Below are 22,352 nucleotides of genomic sequence, written 5' to 3' on the forward strand. Positions count from 1 at the left end.
GAATAATTTAAGAAAAACAGGCATTTAATTTTCTTTTCTAGAAGTGAATTCTAGAGATTTAGTAAAAAAGGTACTTTGAGGACTAGACTAAGATATCTACATAATTTGCAGGGCTGAGCACAAAACAAAAATTGAAGGCTCCTGGTCCAAAAAGCAAGAAAAAAATGCTGTTAAAGGTCATAATATAAATTGTTTTCCTTTCTTTCACTGTTTCTCTCTCAGCTTGTCTTGGTGTCATTATATTTGCTATTTAATGTCATTTAGGTAAAAAAAAATTAAAATTTCAAATTATTGACATGAATTTTACCATTTATCTTTATATTGTGCAGTGATAGCTTTAAATGCATATGTAAGAGTCTTTAACTTCTAAGCAGAATCACTAAAATCAGTTTCTGTTTTTTAGTTCATACATGCATATGTATTTCATTCTTACCAGAATAGTGGAAATGCACACAACTAAACTTTTTACTTCATTTCTTGATACGTGCACATTCTACCAATACTCTGCCTTCGACTTGCTTATGAGTGAGGAAGAACTGAAAAGAAAAGGAACTAGAGGTTGCTCTAACTTTCTTTTTGCATCATCAGTTTCAGCATAAGTAATTGGTGAATACAAGAAGTAACATGAATAGGAAAGGATATGATAGGATTCCTTGGTCATATGTTTCTTAAAATGCCATTGCCTTCTTTCTACATTGAACCACGTTCTGGTGTAATGGAAAGTGTGGCCTCACAGCTCTCAGGGCACCCCTCCTCACCCCATTACTCAGTCATAGATGTAATATGTTTACCTCGTTCTACATTTGAGTTGTTGAGCTCCTAGACATCCTAGGTGCTTTGGAATGCTAGGCTAATGGGGCACCTGGAATGCTATATGTGAATGGAAGGAATTGCAGTTTTGCATATTGTTCCTATCTCCTCTGCTCCCATGCATGCTCCATTGTCCCATTGAACTTCCCTCGCAAAATAAAAATTCAAAGACAAAAGTATTATGAACTTCAAGATGGTGACAGCAGGTTATTAAACCAAGCTTGGGGCCCTTTGGAACATGGGACCCTGTACAACTAACTGTATATGTTGCATGCCCATGAAGCTGACACTGCCTCAGTGACCTCATTTACAAATCAGGGTGGTAACCATATGTGTCAGGTAAGATTGCCATGAGGAGTAATTAAGTTATGAATGCAAAGTGCTTAACGAGTATCTTGCACATACTCAACACAAAGCAGTTTTTTAATACCTATATCACTCTATATCCCACATAAAATGAGGAAATGGTTATTGTATTCCTACTAGGAAACTTGACTTAGGTCATGCATTCCTTATATAAGCTTCACTAAGCAAGATATGCTCAAACACATGAGACTCTGAAACACAATGAATGCTCCTTTATCTGTGTTGTGGTCATGAGGCAACCATAAGATAAGCAGGTAAAGCTCCAAGATCTGTTCAAGAGGTTACCTGGTTTACTCCATGTAGTGCAATTGCTGAGGCAGTAACAGGGCTGTGTGGGGTGTCCAGAAAAAGACAAAGGCTGGAGTCATTAAAGGCAGTTGAATTGCCAGGTTGCCTCTGGCTGAGAATGAGGTCAGCTCTCTAAAGCCTTGGGCAGAGATAGCCTCTGTTCCAAGCTCATTGAGGGGAGATATTTGAACCCAGGATGAAAACAAAACAAAGATGTGAGATCTGCCTGAGCAAGTAGAGGTGAACTCGTGTTGACTACAGCATCCAACTGAAACTTGGAGTAGAATGAGTTTCTGGCTCCAGTTACTGAAGAAATATTGTAGATAATACCCATCAATTAGTTAATCTAGTAGAGCTGCTTATAAAAAGCTATTTAGTGTGCCCAAAGTATATTTGGCTTATTTATATGTATTTAAACCAAGCATTCATCTTGGAAACAAAAAAAGATTATTTGATAAATTATTAGCTCATTGAGTTAGCACATGCTGATTTTTAAACATCATTTTATTCAAAACCCAAATATTTTTAAAAGACATTCTCTGTTAATTTATTTTCCATTGGCATATTTTAGGTGAAAATTATACCGTGTTTCTCTGAAAATAAGACCTAGCCAGACCATCAGCTCTAATGCATCTTTTGGAGCAAAAATTAATATAAGACCCAGTCTTATTTTAACATAATGTAAGACTGGGTATAATATAATATAATAATAATGTAATGTAATATGATATAATACCGGGTCTTATATGCTATAGTATAATATGATATGATATGATATAATATGATATGATACCAGGTCTTATATTAATTTTTGCTCCAAAAGACACATTAGAGCTGATGGTCTGGCTCGGTCTTATTTTCAGGGAAACATGGTAGCCACCATAAACTGTGACTTTGTTTAAAATTTGTTCACGAAAATGACTGGTTAGATATGATAACAGGCTGAGAAGTTATGAAAACAGGATAAAAATATAGGGCATTATAAATATTCATGTTTTCGCAAAGTGAGCAATTTCAGATCATACAATAGGTGACATGACACATGTGTCTTATGCAAGTAGGATTTGTCTTCTCTGATTTTAGTATTGGGATGACCTCTGTGAGGAAAATAGAATAGATATGATCTGATTTTTTAAAAAAACTCTTTGCAGAGAAAAGGATTGATGAAAATGTGGCATGAATCTGTGTCTAGCAAGATTCTTTTAAGATGTCTCCCCTATTCCTGTCCATTTGGTTTTAAAAATCTGGATTTAATTTTCATTTTAAAAATTGAACTAAACTGGTCTCAAGAAGTATTAACTTTCTAAATTCCTGGGTCCTCTCATTCACTGTGGTTACGATGACTAAAGCCAGGGAACACTGAGTCAGGACATGGGTGTGCTGTCGCGAGTACTGCTCCTTCTCAAAGAATTTTACTGATAAATAATATTGTTATTGTTTCCAGATGCAGAGCCTAAATATCTGATTGTTGTGCGACCTGCTCCTCCTCCAAGTCAAAAGAAGTCATGCTCAGGTATTTCTCGTTCATTCTGTTTTTTCTTTTATTAATTTTAAACCATGGCTTTTTAAAATCTCTTTTCTATCCATGCAGACCCAGTGCCATGAGGAGGCTTTAGCAATGTAGATTCGAATATATATACATAATTTGCACAGCTGATTAGAAGTGGGTCAACAGATTAGAAGCATAGCCTGATGGTAGAGACTGCCTGGGATCCTATCCCAGCACCACCAAATACAATCTACAAGGCTTTAGACAAATGATTGAAGCTTTCTCTGCCTCCTTTCCTCTGCATAATAGGGCAGTTGTGAGGATTCAATGAGTTCATGGATATACGAAACATAGGACAGGGCCTGGTGTCTAGCAAGGGCTCACTGAGAGTTGTTCCTGTTAATCTGTCTTTATTCTGTAGTTTATGAATTCGTGCCTGCTCTTGTGCCTTTCAGATTTTAAGGACAAAGTTTGATGTCTAACCTTTGCTGAAGGAGACTGTTTACATTTCAAAAGCATAACTCACTTATATGTGTGCTAAATGGATTGGAACCTAGTTTTATTTACTCTTGATCTCTCTCTGCTAAACCTCTTCTATTTAGTCAAACATAGAGGAAAGACTCCTTTCGTAAAAGAGCAACACAACCCCCAGCTTCCCAGGCCTAGGAAGTCTTGAAACAGGAATGTAGATACCATGTGAATAAGTGAATAGAAACACTGCTACATGATGAAAGGAAGATTAAAATCCCTCTCGAAATTGTCTCAATTTCACTACTAACATTTCTTCTCAGGTCAAATAAGCAGGCTATAAGGACAGACCAGCCGAAATTGTGAATATGCTTTTACCACATGATATCATAGCTTCTTAACTCTGTAGATAGAGTTGATCTTTTTTTGCTTTTCTTTTTCATTTTTTTAGTGTGAACTGTTTTCAAAATAATTATTTCCTAATCATACTTATCTTTTATAGTACACTGGATGCCACACAAAAGAAGGATCTTTTTTGTTTTTTTGTTATATCTTTCTAAAGGAATGAAATGAGTGGGGAGAGCATAGGAATATTTAAGTATGCCTTGCAAATGGGCCCTTGGCAGCCGTGTGTTCCATCTTCTAGATGTATCAGCCAAGCCTGCTTACCATAAATCAGTTGCCACAATCCCCTCCCTTCCCAACCTTCTATTGTTTTCCACTTCTTTTAAGAGAAACAGTAAATGGTCAAGCAATTTGAAAAATTTAAATCCCTTTTCCTGACCTTTTATATCATCCCAAAGCACAAGGGAAATTTCCATCACTCCTTGCAACTTGTTAGTGATGGTTGCCCAGGCAACTATCCATACACTTTAAAATAAAGGCACTCTCAATATTTCAAGACTCTATTTCAAAATATATAACAATAAAGTCAAGAAGCATGAGTCTGGTTCCATGGGATTCTGGCTGTATATTAATTGAACTGTTTCTTAATGAAAATATGATCATGGTACAAATATTGAAAAATATATAAGGAAAGTCAAGGGAGTGATTACACTTTAGTAACATTTTACAACTTCATTCATTTTGAGACTTCTATGACACTGGCCTTAGAAATTATTTTTCACTTCGTGATGACCAGCTCAGGAAATTGTTTCATCTTGCTCAGGATATACTACCCCACCTTTCCTTTCAGGCAGCGGATATAATTTTTGTTTTTGTAATCTACACTTGAGAGCAATGTAATGACTAACGGATTAGCTTCCATTCATTTTGTATTTGCATCTACCACATAAATTTTAATTATATAACCATTTTAATATTGAGATCCAAACTTAGTGAAATAATTGTGTGATGGTTATGTAAGCCTAAGGTTCCATTGGGAAAAGAAAAATGTATCTTTGGTCTCTGAGTGGCATTGACTTCATATATTGTGAGCTAAATCAATAATGTAGTAAAAAGAAAATCAGATTCCAATTCAGGAAACCTAGACTTGAGTCCTGACGTTACTTTTGGTGTCAGGTGTCCTTACCTAGGACACCCTTGAAACTTCTCTGGGCCTTATTTTTCATCTGTAAAATGACATAGTTGTATTACATTAATGAAAATCAATTCAATGGCGGAAAAAGGCATACTAGAATCACCTCAGGGCTTTTTCAAACTACATGTGCTCCCTACCCTCATCTCATTCTAATTTGCCTTCCTTGGGGGCCAGACTTGAACCCTTTGAATCACAATCATACAAGGTACTATTACCAGGTGTATCTGGAAAAGTATACAGAGGAGTATAAATGCATGTTTACAACATGTATTGTTAACAGCAAGTAAACAATAACGATCCTCCAACATTATCCTTGAAAGTTATTTCAAATATCTTAAAAATTCAGCTATGCTACAGTGAGGCAATTTGTCACCATTAGGTTATGTATATTCTGGACTCAGATTTTTCACTGGAATAACAATTTACAGAACTGAAATCTAGTAGAAGCAACAGTATGGCACAATTTTCAAGGGCATTTGGTTCAGATAACCTTCCCTAAGCTCATACAATGGGTACCTTCCTTCCTACCGGTTCCCATTGCATTAGATTAAGATAACACAGGTTCCTCCTATAGCAAATAGAACATATTGAAATGAAAGGGGTAATCCAACGGGAAGACAAAGCATATATGTTTTACGTTAGCTGTATGTAGTTTTATTAGGTGATTTTTTTCATGTATTTTTTATGAGCCAGTGTTGCTTTCCATGGCTGAGGATCTTTCCTAGTCTTTTTCACTGCCTCCATTCCTGCAGTTTCAGATATTTTTATAAATGAAAATATCTACCCCCTATATACTTGAAAAAAACCTACAGTGGCTCATCGGCATCTCTCTAGGCATTGCCCAAATCCAATTAGTCCCATCAGCACAACTGTGCTTCCTATATTATTCCTACTTTTCCAGCATTATTAAAAACATGTGCCTATTTTCCATTTAGATACTCACTGTAGAAAATATTCTTATTGTAATGATATGATGGGGATTTTACAATCCCAAGTAGGTTCTAAAAAAAAGAATATAACCTACAATCTATATGGTAAGCTTTTTTTTCTCTTCTTAGATGTCATTTCACAGTAATTCACATTCCCAGGAAAGAAAATAAAAGTTCTTTTATTTTGTCTGCAAAAGAAATGAAGTGAAGAGTGTGTGCATATGCATACACACATATATGTATATGTGAATATGCATGTGCAAATGTGTGTGTTTTTTTATTTCACTGGTAATAGCCAAGCCCTCCATATTCATCCCTGACCCATAAGAAATTAAAAACTAGGTATAACTGGATATAGTTTATATGCATACATTACACATATATGCACATATACATAACTACACACTACATATATACACACACAATTATCAAAAATGGATATTTCATTTGCTTCATGCTTAAAGTCATTGTCAAAGAATTAGTAATATGTGTGTGTTATATGAAAAGAAAACGAACTTAATAGTTTTATACTCATCATCTTGCCAAGTCATCTTTATGCATTTTACCCCGGTCATAAAAATATATTAAATGTTACCAGAATTAATCAGTATGTTACCTCCACAGGTAAAACACGCTCTCGCAAACCTCTTCAGCTGGTGGTTGGCACTCTGACACCGAGCTCAGTCTTCCTGTCCTGGGGATTCCTCATTAACCCACACCATGACTGGACATTGCCAAGTCACTGTCCCAATAACAGGTAATTCACCCAAGTGGAAGACTTTATTTTTCCTCTGAAAATGAGTGCTTGCTTTTATTAGTGCTTGTACATGCTTTAGAAGAATGTATAAATATCAGGAACATCAGCATTTACAGGTCACCTCTTAGCTGTTCAGCCTATTCCAGGTGTGAGGGGAAATAAAAATAACCTAAGTTGGGGGCCCTAATCTTAAGGGAGTTACCACCTACCTGAATAGAAAACACATGCAGGTATTTTTCTTCTTTCCAAAGAATAAACTACAAGGGAGAATAAGCCAAATAACAAGTGGGGAGTATCGTCAAGAAGTGTAATAAAAACTCAGAGGATGATGCTAAAGACAGGAAAGACTGTTAAAAATTGGAAATGTTGCTATAGTATATATACGTACATATACACACACACACACATATATATATATATATATATATATGTACATACAATGAAATAGTATGTGACCAAATATAACTAATGATGTACACCTACTTTATTGACATGGAAAGACATTTATTTTCCATTGAGTAGTATAAAATTACAACGAGGCATGATTTCCTCATGTAAAACTGTTTGTGTGTATACATGTTGTTATACCACATTTATGGGAGTTTTGTGGAACTCATCAACGTGTTAAGAATGATTAGGGATGGCCTTTTTGGGTGACTTTTATTTCTCCTGTGCAGTATTCTGTACAGTGTGAAGTTTTTACAAGCATAAGCAGTTTTATAAAAGTAATAAAATAATTTTTAAAAGCAAAAAGAAAAGTTGGAAAGGTTGATCTTGAACTGGAAAAAGATGGATCTCTGATCTGACAATTGAAGAAGGGCTAGCAGCAGTAGTTCTCAAAGTGTGGTTCCTAAACTAAGCACCATTCACATCAGCCTCACCTGGAAACTTGTCAGAAATGGAAATTCTGAAATTATGTAGGTAGTGGAAATTTCTTAAAGTAATCCTTAAAAAAATTTTTTAATTAGTTTCAGGTGTACAAAACAATGTAATAGTTAGACATTTATACCCCTCACAAAGTGATAACCCTCCTCCCCCTCTGACATCATATATATCTGTTACAATTCCATTGACTCTATTGCCTATACTGTACTCCACATCCTGTGACTATATGTATGTTAAATTATAGTCGGCATTCATTATTATTCAGCTTCAGCTTCAGGTATACACTGAGGTGGTCAGGCATCTACACCGTCCCTGAAGTGGTCTCCCTAAGACAAATGTCCATTGGATACCCTACAAAATCTTTACATTATTGATTATATTCCTCATACTGACTTTTGTATCCCCGTGGCAATCTTGTGGTTATGGATTGTGCTTTCTAATCCCCTCACCTTCTCCCTCATCCTCACCCCCCTTCCAGTAGCAACCCTCAGCTTTTTTCCTCTATGTCTCTGAGACTGTTTCTGATTAGCCTGTTCATTTATTCCTTTCTTTAGATTCCACATATAAGTGAGATCATATGGTATTCGTCTTTCTCCATCTGACTTATTTCACTTAGCATAATGTTCTCTAGGTCCATCCCAATCGTTGCAAATGGTAAGATCTCATCCTTCTTTATGGCGAGCAAACCATTTAACTTTCCAATTTCACTATCCCTCATCATTTGAACAGGGAAATAAAATAGCTTACTCCTCACTGCTCGACGAAATATCTCTGAGATAATTCATCAAATACAGTGGTAAAGAGGCTCTACTATATTGACATAAAGTAAAAGTAGATTCACTTCCTACCTTTTCCACATGATGTGTAAACCATTACAGCCAGTATTTCCTAATATGGAAATATTCCCTCATACCTTGAGGTTTGATTTTTTTAAAAAATAATTTTCTGATATTTCATCAACTGCCAAATTATGGAAACATTCATAAATGAGGCTAGATTTATTTAATTTCTTTGTATATTTAGTTTTATGTAGAATCTAAGTATCCTTAGTATTTGAAGATCATTTCTTACTAGGTGTGAACACAAGGGAAGAGTGTATTTGAATTCTGTAGCATGGTGATAAAGACATAGAATTAATGTCTTTTTTACTTCCTATTAAAACCTTACATCTGCTTGTGAAAAAAAAAGAAAGAAAGAAAGAAAGAAATGGAAAATCTGAAGTCCGCCTCCAGACCTACTGAATCAGGAACTCTGAGAGTGGGGCCCAGGAATCTGTATTTTCAGGAAGCCCTCCAGGTGATTCTGACGCTCACTGAAGTTTGAGAATCATTGGGTTAGAAAACTGGAGAGATACACACAGGGAGAGATGTAGGCAGAAAAAAGGCACAGACTTGGAAATGAAGCTAAAATCTTCTTAGGCAGAATAGAATAAGTAAAACCTTTTTTAATGACTGCCATCCATCCATCCAACACATGAATTTGGAACTGTTTGTGTGCAGGACACTGTGTGCTAAATGCTGAACCATAATTCTAGATAGGGTATAAAATATTTATTTATCATAAATACTACAGTGGTTTCCCAATTCAAAACTTAGCATCTGATAGGCATTCAAAAATTTCAAGCTTCAGCCAAGGCATTTTACTTAAAAAGATTTTTTATTTTGAGTATACTCAAAGTGATTTTTAAATTTTAGAAGTTTCCTTCCTTTTTTTAAATAAGAAATTTGTTATTGAAGTAGAATAAACCCAGTAAAATGCACAGATCTTAGGTGTACAGTTTGATCAGTTACAAAAATTGTGTATAATCATGTATTTTACATCGCATCAGGAAATAGAACATTTTCATCATCCCAGAAAGTACCTTCCTCAAGAAGCAACCACTGACTTGATTTCTATCACCAGAGATTAGTTTTGTCCACTCTAGAATTCCACAAAAATGGAATTATACACTATATTCTTTTTATGTTTCTATCTTCTTTCATTAGCATATTTTGAAATTCATTCATGATATTACAGCTATCAATATTTCATTTATTCTTTATTCCTGAGAAGTATTCCTATATGTGAATATTCCAGAATTTATATATCCATTCTCTTGCTGGTGGATACCTGAATTGTTTCTTGATTTGGGTTATTACAAATGCAGATTTTATAAACATTTTTTTTGTATAACACTTTAGAGACATATCTTTTAATTTATCTTAGATAAATATCTAGAAGTAGAATTGGTAGTTCACAGGAAAAATGTATATTTAATGTTTTTTCACTTTGTTTTGTTTTTGCCTAACTTTTCCATTTACACTCCTACAAGCAATGTATGAGAGTTCTGGTTACTCCACATTCTTACCAGCATTTTGTGTTGTCAACATTTTTCATTTTAGTTATTCTAGTGTAGTCATATCTCATACCATTTTGATACGCATTTCTTTTGTACTAAGGTATTAAACACTGTTTCATGTATTTTTGGGCCGTATATATTTTTGTAGTATTTAGTTTTATTTGTCTAAATTGAACTAAAAGCAAAGACTTTCTAAAATGTTTATAAGCCCTCAAAAGTACCTTTCATATGACTTTGATTAGGAAATGAATTTAGATTAAGAAATCTAAACTAAGAATGAAAAAAATTAAATTTGCCTTCACATGTCCATTCCATAGTTCTGTAGGAAGAAATTCTTGGGGGAAAAAAGCCGTGTAGAAGATACTGCCAAAAGCAAATTTTTTGAAAAATAATTTTGAGATATTTCAAAGAATCTGAAATATTTTATTTTCTCCACCACTAAACCCATAGCTATTTTGTTTGGAAAATAGACTCTTGAAAGAACATGCTTTCTTGTGATAATTCCAGTTTATAGTGGATTGATCCAATGTGCCAATGCTGAAAATGTTTGTTTAGCCTCTTATTAAAAAAGTAAGACAAAAAATAATAGGGAAGGGAAAGGAAAGGAAGAGAAGGGAAAAAAGGGAAGGGAAGGAAAAGGAAGGAAAAGGAAGGGAGGGAAGGGAAGGAAGGGAAGGAGGGAGGAAGGAAAGAAGGAGGGAGGGAAATTTGTTATACTTGTAGCAAAACACAGTTAATTTTAATGGTTACTCAGCTTGCTTGATATATCTGTGAGGTTCAGTAATGTGCAAATTAGCATAATTTGGATATGATTTTCTGCCCTGGCCCAAGCCTTTCCCTCAGTTTCACTTGGTCCGACTGACCTTCCATGATGGAATTTATCTAATGACTGATTGTAATTGATCGATGTTACGGTTTGACAGCACGAAGCAAAATGAATGTGGAGAAGGTATAGGAGCAGTTGACCTAATGGAGTTAGGATTTTAACCAAGGCAGTTGACTCATAGGCCCAAGCTACTCAGACCATGAATGTACCTCACCCTTACCCCCTGGCTCCCACACCCTGGCTCTGCTCTTCTCAACAAATAGATGGAGTCATGCCTGTCAAATCACAGTATTTAAAATCAATAATTCCACTTAGAACGAAGTTTTAAAAAAAATTTGATAATAGCATGTCAAGATGCTTGCAAACTTTCACACTTCAGTGAATGAGAGAATCAAGAATCAAGGTATACTTGACAGAAATAGGGAACTGTTAGGACATGACTAAAAGGGAAGAATTAAAGAGTAATGACTACAAAGAAGCACTTGGAGTAGTGGATTTCATTTACCCATGCCTCCTTTCTCCCTAGTTAGCGTAGTTAATAAAGAGCTGACATTTGAAAGTCTTTGTGTTGTTTGAGAAAAAATAGTAGTCCCTATTTGAAAGCTCTGGAAATACTGTACACAATAGAAGCAGCCAAATAAATCCACCAGAACAACTCTAAATTAGCATAACTAGAAGCAGACTTGGAGAAATTTACTCTCATATGCTCATGCAGATTTTTGGTGTTTTAGAATTTAGGCTAATCTAATAAGTTATAGTAAGCAATAATAGCTACAGAGAATGATTACTTCTCAAAAATTGGAAGATATAGCTGCAGTTTTCCTTCAGGAGTATCTTCTTACAAAACCATTGAAATCTGAATGCCCTTGGCCTACTACAGAAATACCAACTGGTGTCATTTTAATCCATTGAACTCTAATATTTGGCACCTTGTGTAAAGTCTGATTTAAAAAAAATTATTCCACATTGGTTTGTTGTGTAGCCTCATTTATCCTATGCAAACGCAAATAAGTTATTGGAAAAGCTTTTCCTTTATTCTTTGACTCTGGGCTTCTTATATCAAAGCTCCATGTAGTAAGATTCCTGTGAGAAAAACCTTCTTTTTTGTTTTATTTTGTTTGTTTGAAGCTTGGAAATATTGATGAAATGTCACTTTACCCTTTGTGGTACATGTTTCTATTCCTATTTGAATACGGTCCATATGGGTCTCCCATGTTTTTAGATCCTTCTCTGAGTTCACATTGGAGAGTAGATGTGCTTAATTGCAGTTTTTATTATTAATGGACTTGGAATGGAAGAATGTCACATTTATCTTCAATTTGTCTAAGGTCAAAAGAAAACTTTCCAGATTGGCTCAAATGAAGAATAAAACATGTTTTTAACCAAAATTTATTTCACTATTAATAGCTTATTTTTTCCCTTCCCTTGTTTCCAACTTTTAAATCATTTAAGATTGTTTTAGTTCTCATTTCTTACCAACTTATTAAAGTTTAATGATTCATTTAGATATCATTTTCATGTTTCTAACACTTTCATATTGTACGTATTTACTCTTTTTTATTAAATTTATTGGCGTGACATTGGTTAATAAAATTATATAGGTTTTAGGTGTACTGTTCTATAACACTTATTTACTCTTAATGTAGAATGAGGGCCCTCCTTTCTGGCTGGCCTAGAGCAGGCTGTTGACTTTTTTTTTTTCCCCCAAGTTTATAAGAAGTAGATATTTTCAATGTCTGTGAATCTCACTTGATTGAGCCCAATGTCTTGTTGCCCATTTGTCTGGCCACATAAATATTAAGTTCTGTGAGTACAGGGACCCTATATATCTTAACCACCATTATCTTGCCATTCCCTGGGCCAGCATTGGGCATGTAGAAGGCCTTCAGTAAATATATACTGAATGAACAAACAGTGAAATGTCAGCATTTTCACTTTTACATCTTGAAATTTAATATGACAGCATTGAACTCATACTTTTCCTCTTGAAATATTACCTCACTTTTCTTACCATGTTTCCCTGAAAATAAGACCTACCCAGAAACTAAACCCCAGTTAAGATCTCAGCCAGGTAGACACATTTAGTATGTTATGAGAATGTTCCAGAAGAAGATGACATGACTGTAATTGAATAAATGTAGATTGTTGTACATAAAAAATAAGACATCCCCTGAAAATAAGCCGTAATGGAGAAAAGATTAATATAAGACCCGGTCTTATTTTCAGGGAAAGACGGTATTACTTACTTGCTGAAGTATCTTAATTCTTCCACTCATCCTAATTTGCAACTTTAATCATTTTATTTTTCATCTCCTATAGGTAACTTAATGAGCCCCCAAGTTATATTGGTTTTGCCTTTGATAAAAATATCCATATCAATCTCTTTATCTTATTTTTTATTTTTAAGATTTTTACTAAATACTATAGCTAGCATACAACATTATATTAGTTTCAGGGATACACCATAGTTATTCAACATTTATATACCTAAAGATGTGATCACCATAAGCCCAGCAACCATCTGACACCATACCATGCTATCACAATATTATTGACTATATTTGCCATGCTGTACATTACATCTCCATGACTTATTTACTTTATACCTGGAAATTTGAACCTCTTATTCACTTTTACCTTTTCCCCTCATTTAAAAATTTTCAATTACAGTTAATATTCAATATTATTTTGTATGAATTTAAGATATACAGCATAGTGGTTAGACATTTGTATAATTTAAGAAGCGATTCCCCTAATTCACCTGGCACTATACATAGTTATTACCATATTATGAACTATATTCCCTATGCTTTACTTTACATCCCCATGACTATTTTGTAACTACCAATTTGTACTTCTTAATCCCTTCACCTTTTTTATCCTGTCCCCCAACTCCCTCTCATCTATCACCCCGATAAATCTAATACCCATCTGACACCACACATAGTTATTATCTTTATCTTCTACTTCTCCATTTCCACACCAACGATTCCAATCCAGGCACTCACCGTAACTTGGATCCTGGGAATCGCATCCTGACTATTTTCCCTGGCTCTTTTCCTATCCCAACCCATCCTGGCTTTTGTAATACTGAGGAAATTTAGACTGTCCACCATCAGTGACATCCCAGATTTATCTTTACTTCTCTTTCTCTTCTTTCTAAGGAACGCACTTCTGACTTCAGACAGTGCTCATCCTCACATCACTTCCACAGTCTATACGCCTTTGCTCTTTGACATTTGTCCCTTTGCTGCTATTGGCGCCCTGCCTTTTGCTTGCAAACATGCTCAAGAATTCCCTACCTGAAGACAAAATCTTCTGTTGATCCTATTATATCTTTCCAAGCTACTTTGCAATCTCTTCTCTTAATCCAAAAACTATTCAGTCACCTGCTGGCACATTCCTGATTTCTATATCACCCATACCATCTTTATTCCCTTTCACTGGCTTCCATCCCTTCTACCATTCAACTGAAACTTCTCTTTATGGTTGTCTGTGATCAGTTAATTGCTAAACCCAATAGAGTTTTCTCAGTTCTTATCTTTTTTAACCTCTCTGTGAAATTGTTAGCCGTACTCCCATTCTAGAACTCTTCCTTTCCTTTATATTTTTATTGAGATTTTCCTCTTACCTTCTTTTTCCTCTCTTGCTCACTTGTTATCCTGCCTCCCAAACGATGGGCTAGAGTTCTATGCTTGGGTCTCTCATCTATAGATCTCCTTACTTCATCTATACCCTGTCTTTTAACTATCACCTCGACGTAGAACAGCGCTTGTCAAATTTTGATGTGCATGTAAATCATGTGGGAAACTGTTCAAAGGAAGATTCTGATTCCATGGGCCTGAGGAAGAGCCTGAGAGCCTGCATTTCTAAAAGGTCCCAGGAATGGCTGATGCTACTGTTCTACAGAGAACAATAAGAATGGCAAATATGTAAATGGCTTCCAATCCTGCACCTCTGACCTTGACCCATTTCCAAAGTTCTAATGCTCTATTTTTAGTTGCCCATGGAATATTTTCATTAGATGGATCAGGTAACGGTCGTCAGCATCTCAAACTCAAACTAAATTCATATTTTTCTACACTAATGAAAGAACTCCTTCTTCATCGCTTTAACTTCCCTCTTCTCAAGTTGGAAAATTCAGTTTTGATTTTTATTTACACTTTCCTTGGAACCCATATCTCATAAGGAGTCTAGTCTCATCAGTTCTTTCATACAAACATAACTTTGATCTGTTCCCTTTTTTGCCCCTACGTTTTGTGTCTTCCATGATTCATTCCTTTGTTATCTCATGTCTGAACTACAGCATATTGAGATTCCCCCCTCCAGTTTCTCTCTGATTCTTCCACTGCTGATAAATCTAGTTTCCTTCATCACTGCTCAACTTTATTCACCTGTTGGAGAATCTTCACCAGCTCCTCACTGCCTGGTAAAGCAAATCATAGAATCTCTTCAAGAATCTATCCCAAGGAATATATGAGTCATCCTTCTACATGAGGTTTGAATCTGGCCTACTCTGCTTTCCCTGGACCTGGGTAGGGTGTCCTGCTTTAAATCACACCACGGGGATGGGATATTAAATGCAGCCTGTCCAATTTACAAGTTCACGCTGCAATATGCCAACCCAGCCACCCTCAGCACTCTCTGCTTTTCATCCTGCCGTCTTTAGTTATAATCATACATCTACCTCCCTCACGACACTGTAAGCTCGTTTTTGAAGTTATATACAGTGTCCCACTCACCTTCCAGCTCACAAAGAACCTAGTATCATGTTTTACAATAGTAGGTCTCAACAAATATGTAAATTAGTAAGCAAATAGAATGTCAAGAACCAGGCTTAAAAATCATCTGGCCAGTCAATTCAGCCCTTGAACCTCGTCTGCAACATCTCTCATCCAGAGTCCACAGTGAATCTCTCCAGGGATGATAACATAGCATGAATGTTGAGAGTGCAAATTCTGGTCAAATTATCCTAAGTTAAATTCTGCTCTATTATTAGCTGAGTGGCCTAGGAAAGGTTACTTTTATGGTTTAAGCCTTGGTTGTCTTATACATAGAATAAAGGTACTAATAGTAATATCTCCCAGGGTTGTCAGAAATAAATGAGATGACACTGTAAAAATGTGGCTATGTTAACATCATATCTGGCATGCAGTGAGCACTCAATAAATGGTACTTAGGTATTTGCTGCTAATCTTGTTCTTTTTGATATTATTTATCTTCTGTTAGAATTGCTGGTTCAGACAAGCTATTCCATTTTAGATAGCACTGCAATCACTAGAAACTTCTTTCTATTGTTGAGCTTAAGCCAGGCAGCAGTAGGTAATAAAGAGATTTTGGAAATGGTTGGCCAGTTTGAAAATTATTGCAAGAGTCCAAAGATAGTAAGGACCTTACCTGGGTCCTTAAGTGCCACTAAGGAGCACTGATGAGACAAGTGCAAGAGGAATCATGCAGGGAAACATAACGGGATGTGAGAACTGATTGGACATGAGGGGAGAAGGAACCTGAAGTCAAACTGGAATTAGAACAGGTTTGGGAAAGAACATCTTCTTAGATTTTAAGGTAGTTATGAAATTCGTGGAGGATTAAGTTACTGGATTTGATCATAAGGTTTTACCATACTAATAGGTCAGACACCAGATTGCAAAAAGGTTTAGGCATTATAAGTGGTAAGAAAGTGGGAGAAAGTAGGTTACTTTTAAGAAATTTTATGTTAAAAGATAGTGGAAGGGATAAGAAGCAAGCATCGGTTTTATTTTTGTTTGATAGAATGGAAAATACGTAAACATCTTTTAGATGCAAAGAAAGGTCCTTGAAGAATCAAGAGAAAGAATGAAGAGCAGATGGGAAAAAGCAGTGGAATAGAATTACCAAGATGCTTATTTTTCAGAAGAAGGAAGAACCCTGGAATCAGAAAGGGACAAGGAAAGAGTGAGGGGAGAGAGACACTTTGAGAGGAAGGGAATGAGGACAGAGTTTATGTTAGCAGTGAGGCAAGAAGCAAGGACATTGACAAAGCGGGGTCAGGAAGTGTCCTTTCAGATGAAGAGTACAAAGAATGTGTAGATGTTTTAGGAAATATAATAGTAGCCAATTACATAGAAATAAACGCATTGCTGGAAAAAGTATGGAAAACCCATAAGATGGCCAACAATGTGCATCAAGCCAGGCTAGTTTGTGAAAGGACTAAATTTATTTTGGCATTCTCCAATTTTTCCACTTTGTATAATTCACTGCCAGTCACATCACAAATTTTGTTTATGGAGTTTCTACCTCTGGGGTTTCTACCCTGTAGAATGTCTGATATGTAGCTAGAATAAAATTTTAGAAACAAAAATAATCTCATAGATTATGTAGTTGAATCCCCCTCTTATTTCAATGAAGAAAACCATTGTGTAAGTGGGCGGAGACTTCCCCCGAGGTCATACTACTAATTTTCAGCTGACAGATAATTCAAACCAAGCCACAACCTGTCTTCTCCACTACATTTTGAGAAGCCTATGGATTTCTTGAAGCTAGAATAACAATTATTGTCAGTATTGAGACTATCGGGGAGATCCCAGCACAGAATAATGCCAGTTGAACCAAACACTACCTTCAACAGTTTCTTACCACTTAATCAGGATATATGATGTTCTTGTTCTTAAAATCTAAATTGCCAGAGTCAGGCTTTCCGGAGGTCTGGCTTTACGGCATTCACAGGCTGCTACCTGTATTTTTAATGTACTTGTTGTCTCTCCATCCACTTGTACCTAAATTTAATAACCCACAGAAAAAGATGCAATCAACATTTGATCCTGGATGTCCCCAGACAATAATGGAAAACCTGTAACTATATGTTATAGCAAATACACAGTAAAACAAAAGATAAAAATTCTTAAATAATGCTCAAAGGATTCCTTTTGTTCCTTTTGCATTCTGGGTCATTTTACCTGTCTTTTTTCATCTCCTTTTGCCAAACACTGCTGTAGAAAGATAGTCCAATGCAGTACAAATGGTATTAGCTATTTGCCTGACTCTGTCATTGGTTATCAGACTTTAGACACTTCTCAGCCTCTTTTTCTTCCATAGTAAATCTTAATCTGCTTACTTCAGAATTTATTGTACGGATAAACTGAAATAAATAAAAAATTCTTAAGCCCTCTGCAAATATACAAGGTAGACATTTATTGTATTTTCCTTCAGTTTGTGTTTATCTGTAGGAATGGTGAGTTTGGGTAACTAAAATTTTATGCAATGACACATTGCAAAATACACTTGTAGACCTAATAGCTTGAATCACTGTATTTTGGTGATTGAATCATTGGCAATTCAGAGCAATTATATTCTAATTTTAGAATGATCCTGTGAGCACCTAAGCTAAGCATTCTATTCATTCTAGAAATATTTATGTAGTACCTACTATGTGTTAGGTTGTACAACACTGTTTAGTATCATAAGGCCTATATTTTGCTTTAAAATCAAGGAAACTTTAGAGCTAAGTAGTCTTGTTTAGTTTCTCTTTTTAAGATTTAGAACTTACCTATACTATACAATTATCAAGTAAGCCAGTGCTGATGAGGGTAAGCTGACTGAAGCAGAGTAGAGGGGTTAGCTGCCTGTATGTTTATTTTTCCTGAAAAAGAGAGTATTTTGAAGGCTTTGTATCAAAATAGAAAAAATTCACAGACTGAATTTTTTTTTTTTATTAACATGCAAGTAAGTTCTTAGGACAAAACATTTCTGTCCCATTTTAGTCCTAGGAAGATGACATAAAATCAAGCTTATTGGGAATCCTGGAATCTGGCCTTTGGTGGTTCTGTTAGTAGTGGGCCCCTGCAAGCAATTCAGGACTTCCAAAATGTGTCCAATCTAGAGATTTATAATTGTGGTAGCTCATATGGACTGATTTTAGTTTCTTCGCATTTCTCTAAAGTACTGTCATAGCCAGAGCAGGACTAAAAACCAACAACAGAAATACTATGCGTCATACTTGTTAAGAAATATGTTTTATAAATGACTATTGATGTTTTGACTCACAGGACACAGAGAATTAGTATTCTATAACATTTCTTTCTGGTAGCAGTTAGTATTTTGGCTGGATCAGCCTCCTTCACCCATTCTGTCTTTTGCTACTTTGGAATGGGGGATTGGAGCCGGGGGAGCAGTTTTCACTAGAAAGAAGCAAGCTGATGAATGATTTCTAGCAGTTCAGTAGTTTGTGGCTAGCAAAAAAGTAGGTTGAATGTACAAACACATCCCCTCCCTCTCTGTATTTCTTAAACTCCAAACCCTCTGCTGACTTCACGGGCATGTAACCTGTGCAATTGCACATGGGCCCCTCCTTAAAAGGACCCACACTTGACTTAATGCTCTACTCTCACTGTCTTGAAATCCTTAATCATTTTTGAATAAGGGGCCCCATGTTTTCATTTTGCAATGAGCCGCACCAATTCTATAGCCAGTCCTTGCCCTTGTTTCCAGAGATTCAGACCAATTATTATTATTATTATTATTATTATTATCATTATTACTAGTTTCATGTGTACAAAATAATGTAATAGTTAGACATTTACCCCCTTACAAATAACTCCCCCAATCTACTACCCCTCTGACATTGCATATAGCTGTCACAATTCCATTGACTATATTCCTTATGCTATACTCCACATCCCATGACTCTCTCTATATATATATGTAATTACAGTTGACATTCAATATAATTCAGCTTCAGTTTCAGGTATACAGCACAATGGTTAGACATTTATGTAATCTTTGAAGTGATCCCCTCTAATAAGTCCATTGCGTCTGGCACCCTACACATTGTTGATTATATTCCCCATACTGTATTTCATAGTCCCGTGGCTATATTGTGTCTACTAATTTGTGCTGTCTAATCCCTTTACCTTCTCCCTGAGAACCCCCCTCTCATTTAGTAGCCATCAGTTTTTTTTCCCTATATCTCTGAGTCTATTTCTGTTTTGTTTTTCCATTTATTCTGTTCTTTAGATTCCACATATAAGTGAAATCATATGGTATTTGTCTTTCTCCATCTGACTTATTTCACTTAGCATAATATTCTCTAGGTCTATCCATGTTGTTACAAATGGTAAGATTTCATTCTTCTTTATGGTCAAGTAATACTCCATTGTGTAAATGTACCACAGTTTCATAATCCAGTCATAATCAAAACAGCATGGTATTGGCATAAAAACAGACACATAGATCAATGGAACAGAACAGAGAGCCCAGAAACAAATCCATGCCTATATGGTCATTTAATCTATGACAAAGGAAGCAAGAATTTACACTGGGGTAAAGACAGTCTATTTAATAAATGGTGCTGGGAAAACTGGACAGACACATGCAAAAAAATGACGCTGGACCACCTTCTTACACCATATACAAAAATAAATTCAAAATGGATTAAAGACTTAAACGTAAGATCCGAAACCATTACCCTTAGTAATATTTTTACTGATATATCCCCCTGGGGCAAGGGAAGCAAAAGAAAAAATAAACATATGGGATTACATCAAACTCAAAAGCTTTTTCACAGCAAAGGAAACCATCAATGAAACAAAAAGACATCCTGTTGAATTGGAGCCATTGTTTTTGTATCATCAAGAATTTGTGCCTGATACTTAGAGGGTGCACATTAAACACTTTTAGCAGGAATAAAAGAGTGATTTTTTTAAAGTTTTGCATAAAAGCAATTGACCTGAATCTTCGTACATTTAATTTTCCTAGAGTGGGGAATGGAAGAGAGGTACTAAATTTTTGAGAGAAAATTTAACATATAAGAAAGGACCTAAAATAGCATTGACAAACATCGATGTTTCCAGCATCATACATTACAGCTATTATTTTATTCTTTTACTTTAAATTTGTATTTAAAAAGAAAAAGCAGATAAAGTTTATCTGTTGGCTCCACCTTTAATCCCATTTATGTCCCTACCTGCTCACTGGGAGCCAAACCACTATCACAAATGTGTCTTCCCAGTATTTATTGTCCTTTTACAATGCCAGGAACAATAGATGGTAACATATTTTGTGTGTTTTGCTATTTACATAAATGATATGAAACAACATGCATCATTTTGTAATTTGCTGTTTTCATTCAATATTTTGTTTGTAAAATCTATCCGTATTGATACATGTATCTCCAGTTCATTCATTCTCATTATTGTATACAGTTGTGATGAAATCCCCTTTCCTGACCTGCCATCCTACTTAGCAAAGCTGTTTAGAGCAGAGCCAGAGGAGTCTTTCTTTGTATTCTGGTTCTGCCATTGCCACTAGTAAAAGTCATTAGCTGGGTAACAATGGGCAAGTTAAGTGATCTTTCCAAAACTCCATTTTCAATTTGTAAAATGAGATCATATATGGTAAAACCTAACATGTGATAAAGGTGCAAAGAAATACTGGTGGGGATTATCATTACTTTGCCATATGTGTGTATATATGTGTGTGTATATATATATATATATATATATGTATATATATATATATATACACACACACACACACACACACACACACACATATATACATTACTTTGCCATATATATATATGTATATATATATGAACTTTCTGATGCCTTAAGCAAATATGTAACAGTGATCTTGAATTTACGTGGTTTGATTTTTCTCATTGCACCCTTAGCTTGGCTATTGATCTTGACTCTTTATAATGATAAGAAAATTTCCCCCTTGAAATGCAGTCCTGGTTCCATCTTAGAGTTTCAGTTTTCTCTTTTACAAAATTGAATGATATTACCTCTAATGCAACTTCCATGGGGTGAAAGACTTAAACCCACACAGTTATGATACTACAACATTAAGTATTTATAAAATTATGCCTATGTTCTTCTGTATGCATAACTGGGGAAAAGATAAACATCCAGCATTTTCCAGCTTTCATTTTGCAAAGCAACAAATAATAAAACCGAGAGGTCTGAATTTTGCAAGACCATAACTGTGCTACTAAAAATAAACACTCATTTTGTTTTTTGCTTTTAGAGTTCTCTACAATTTTTTTAAAATATTGAAGCAGAAGCTAATATTGATTATAGTCTTTGGCGTAGATGAGAGTCTATGAGACATTAAGAAACTTGGAAAAAACATTCTAAATCTCCCTGAGATTTTAAAGTGTCATATTTTGGTTATTCAACAGATTTTATACAATTCGCTATAGAGAAAAGGATAAGGAAAAGAAATGGATTTTTCAACTCTGTCCAGCCACTGAAACAATTGTAGAAAATCTGAAACCCAACACAGTTTATGAATTTGGAGTCAAAGATAACACAGAAGGTGGAATTTGGAGTAAGATTTTCAATCACAAGACTATTGTTGGAAGTAAGTACCTGAAACTGTTTTAGTAAGCTTCCTGCAATTTTTTTATTTTTTTCTAATTATAAAACTTTAATTACTTATTAATTGTGTAATATGACATAATTTAATTCCAGTCCTCTAGTATTTGAGAAAACACGAAAGTGAACAGAATTTATTGAGTATTGATATTTCTGATTATTATGAGTGTTTTTTTATAGTGATAAACTAATATTTGATGTCCATGGATAACAATTCATTGGCCATTGTAATATTTTAAATCAATCACTGACCTATGAACACCAACTGAGCCAAAAAGCAATGTGTAAATGTTCCGATAGAA

At 35.2% G+C, this 22,352-nt stretch overlaps 1 protein-coding gene and 1 long non-coding RNA gene across 40 annotated transcripts in view; one reads left to right on the forward strand and one right to left on the reverse strand.

Annotated features, from left to right (window-relative positions):
* ABI3BP (ABI family member 3 binding protein) overlaps nt 1-22,352 on the forward strand; it is a 259,027-nt gene that overhangs the window by 97,780 nt on the left and 138,895 nt on the right. For all 39 annotated transcript variants that reach the window (XM_074332670.1, XM_019756510.2, XM_074332723.1 and 36 more), the window contains exons 3-5: nt 2,909-2,977; nt 6,515-6,647; nt 21,855-22,036. In XM_074332670.1, coding sequence (XP_074188771.1) covers nt 2,909-2,977; nt 6,515-6,647; nt 21,855-22,036 — 384 coding nt within the window. The remainder of the gene's footprint in view (nt 1-2,908; nt 2,978-6,514; nt 6,648-21,854; nt 22,037-22,352) is intronic.
* The window catches only part of LOC141571634 (uncharacterized), a 63,498-nt gene that overhangs the window by 33,731 nt on the left and 7,415 nt on the right, over nt 1-22,352 (reverse strand). The window lies entirely within an intron of this gene.

Source organism: Rhinolophus sinicus, linkage group LG01, assembly GCF_036562045.2.
Source record: "Rhinolophus sinicus isolate RSC01 linkage group LG01, ASM3656204v1, whole genome shotgun sequence".
Taxonomy (NCBI): Eukaryota; Metazoa; Chordata; class Mammalia; order Chiroptera; family Rhinolophidae; genus Rhinolophus; species Rhinolophus sinicus.